The sequence below is a fragment of the Mastomys coucha genome, unplaced genomic scaffold, assembly GCF_008632895.1.
Source record: "Mastomys coucha isolate ucsf_1 unplaced genomic scaffold, UCSF_Mcou_1 pScaffold20, whole genome shotgun sequence".
Classification (NCBI taxonomy): Eukaryota; Metazoa; Chordata; class Mammalia; order Rodentia; family Muridae; genus Mastomys; species Mastomys coucha.
The window spans coordinates 109786226-109787704 of NW_022196903.1; the positions used below are offsets into that span (position 1 = coordinate 109786226).

Here is a 1479-nt window from a genome sequence, read left to right on the forward strand (position 1 = left end):
GTTAAGACAAAGCAAAAACTCTCATAGCGAAGTGGAACAAGGCAACCCAATAGGAGCAAAAGAATCCCAAGAGACAGAGACACTGCTGACCCCACAGTAACAAGTCCCACAAAAACATCAGACTAAGAGCCATAACATACATGCTGAGGACCTGGTGCAGCCCGTGCAGGCCCTGTGCTTAGGCAAGCCACCTTTAAAAGCAGTGACCGCCATTAAATTATTTATTATTTTGGTGATAGCAGGTTTGCCTACCAGATCGAGGAGGGCTGATGGCAAAGGAAGAGGAGGTAAGGATGGAGGCGTGGAATGAGACAACAGTCCTGGAGTTTGTGCTGGAGGGCTTCCTTGTGGCTCAGCACCTGAGCAAGGTCCTTTTCCTCGTGCACCTGCTGGTGTATCTGGCCTCAGTCACAGGAAACACACTCATAATCGCCATCACCTGGACCGATCCTCGCCTGCAGACCCCGATGTACTTCTTCCTCAGGAGTTTCTCCTTCTGTGAGTGCTGTTTCATTTCCACTGTCATCCCGAAGCTCCTGTCGATCTTTCTTTTTGGAGACAGAACAATTCATTTCACTCCTTGTATCATCCAAGCGTTTTCTTTTTTATTTCTTGGGTCAACAATTTTCTTCCACATGGCTGTGATGTCCTTGGATCGCTACCTGGCCATTTGCAGGCCTCTGCACTACCCAGCCATCATGAACCCCAGGGTCTGTTTCCTTCTGGTTTTCTTCAGCTATGTGCTTTCCTTCATGCTAGTAACCGGTGTGATTCTGAAACTTTCCTGGCTGTCTTTCTGTGGCTCTACTGTCATCCCCCATTTCTTCTGTGACCTTGGCTCCTTAATTCATCTCTCCTGTTCAGACACCAAATCTCTTGAAAGAATGGCCTTCGCTGTTGCTGTGCTAGTCCTTTTCACGTCTGTCCTTGCGGCTCTATTTGCATACAGCCACATTCTAATCTCAATCATGCGTCTCCCATCGGCCAAGGATCGACAGAAAGCTTTCTCCACCTGCTCATCCCACCTCATCGTCCTCTCTCTGATGTATGGCAGCTGTGTGTTTATATATGTGAAACCGAAGCAAGTGAGCAGGCTTGAATTCAACAGAGAGGCCTCTCTCGTAAACACCGTAGTGACGCCGCTTCTGAACCCCGTTATCTACACCCTGCGCAACAAGCAGGTCCACCAGGCTCTGAGGGATGCACTGTCCAGGGTGAACTTGCGGAAGTAATGTCATCTGCTTGGGAAGGTGAGTCTTTTTGTTCATCTAACGGGACCCCTCCCCCACCACCACCACTGGAAACCCTTTCTATAATATCCGTATGGTGATTTAATTTAAGCCAATCTCACTAGATCTGTGCTACCTTATCTTCCAATGCCATTTACAACTTTCAAAAAAAAGAACTGTTCACCACCTTGGGTTGAGAAATATCTTCCCTTATTTCTATTCGTTGGCCTCATATTAATTCAACCCAAAT

The 1479-nt window shown here is 47.5% G+C and overlaps 1 protein-coding gene across 1 annotated transcript; it reads left to right on the forward strand.

Moving 5' to 3' along the window:
• Positions 1–254: 254 nt before the first annotated feature.
• On the forward strand, positions 255–1249 carry LOC116098298 (olfactory receptor 6C75-like). Its single transcript, XM_031380950.1, has one exon. It carries the CDS (start codon positions 270–272, stop codon positions 1230–1232), a length of 963 nt encoding a protein of 320 aa, XP_031236810.1. The 5' UTR covers positions 255–269; the 3' UTR covers positions 1233–1249.
• Positions 1250–1479: the final 230 nt, after the last annotated feature.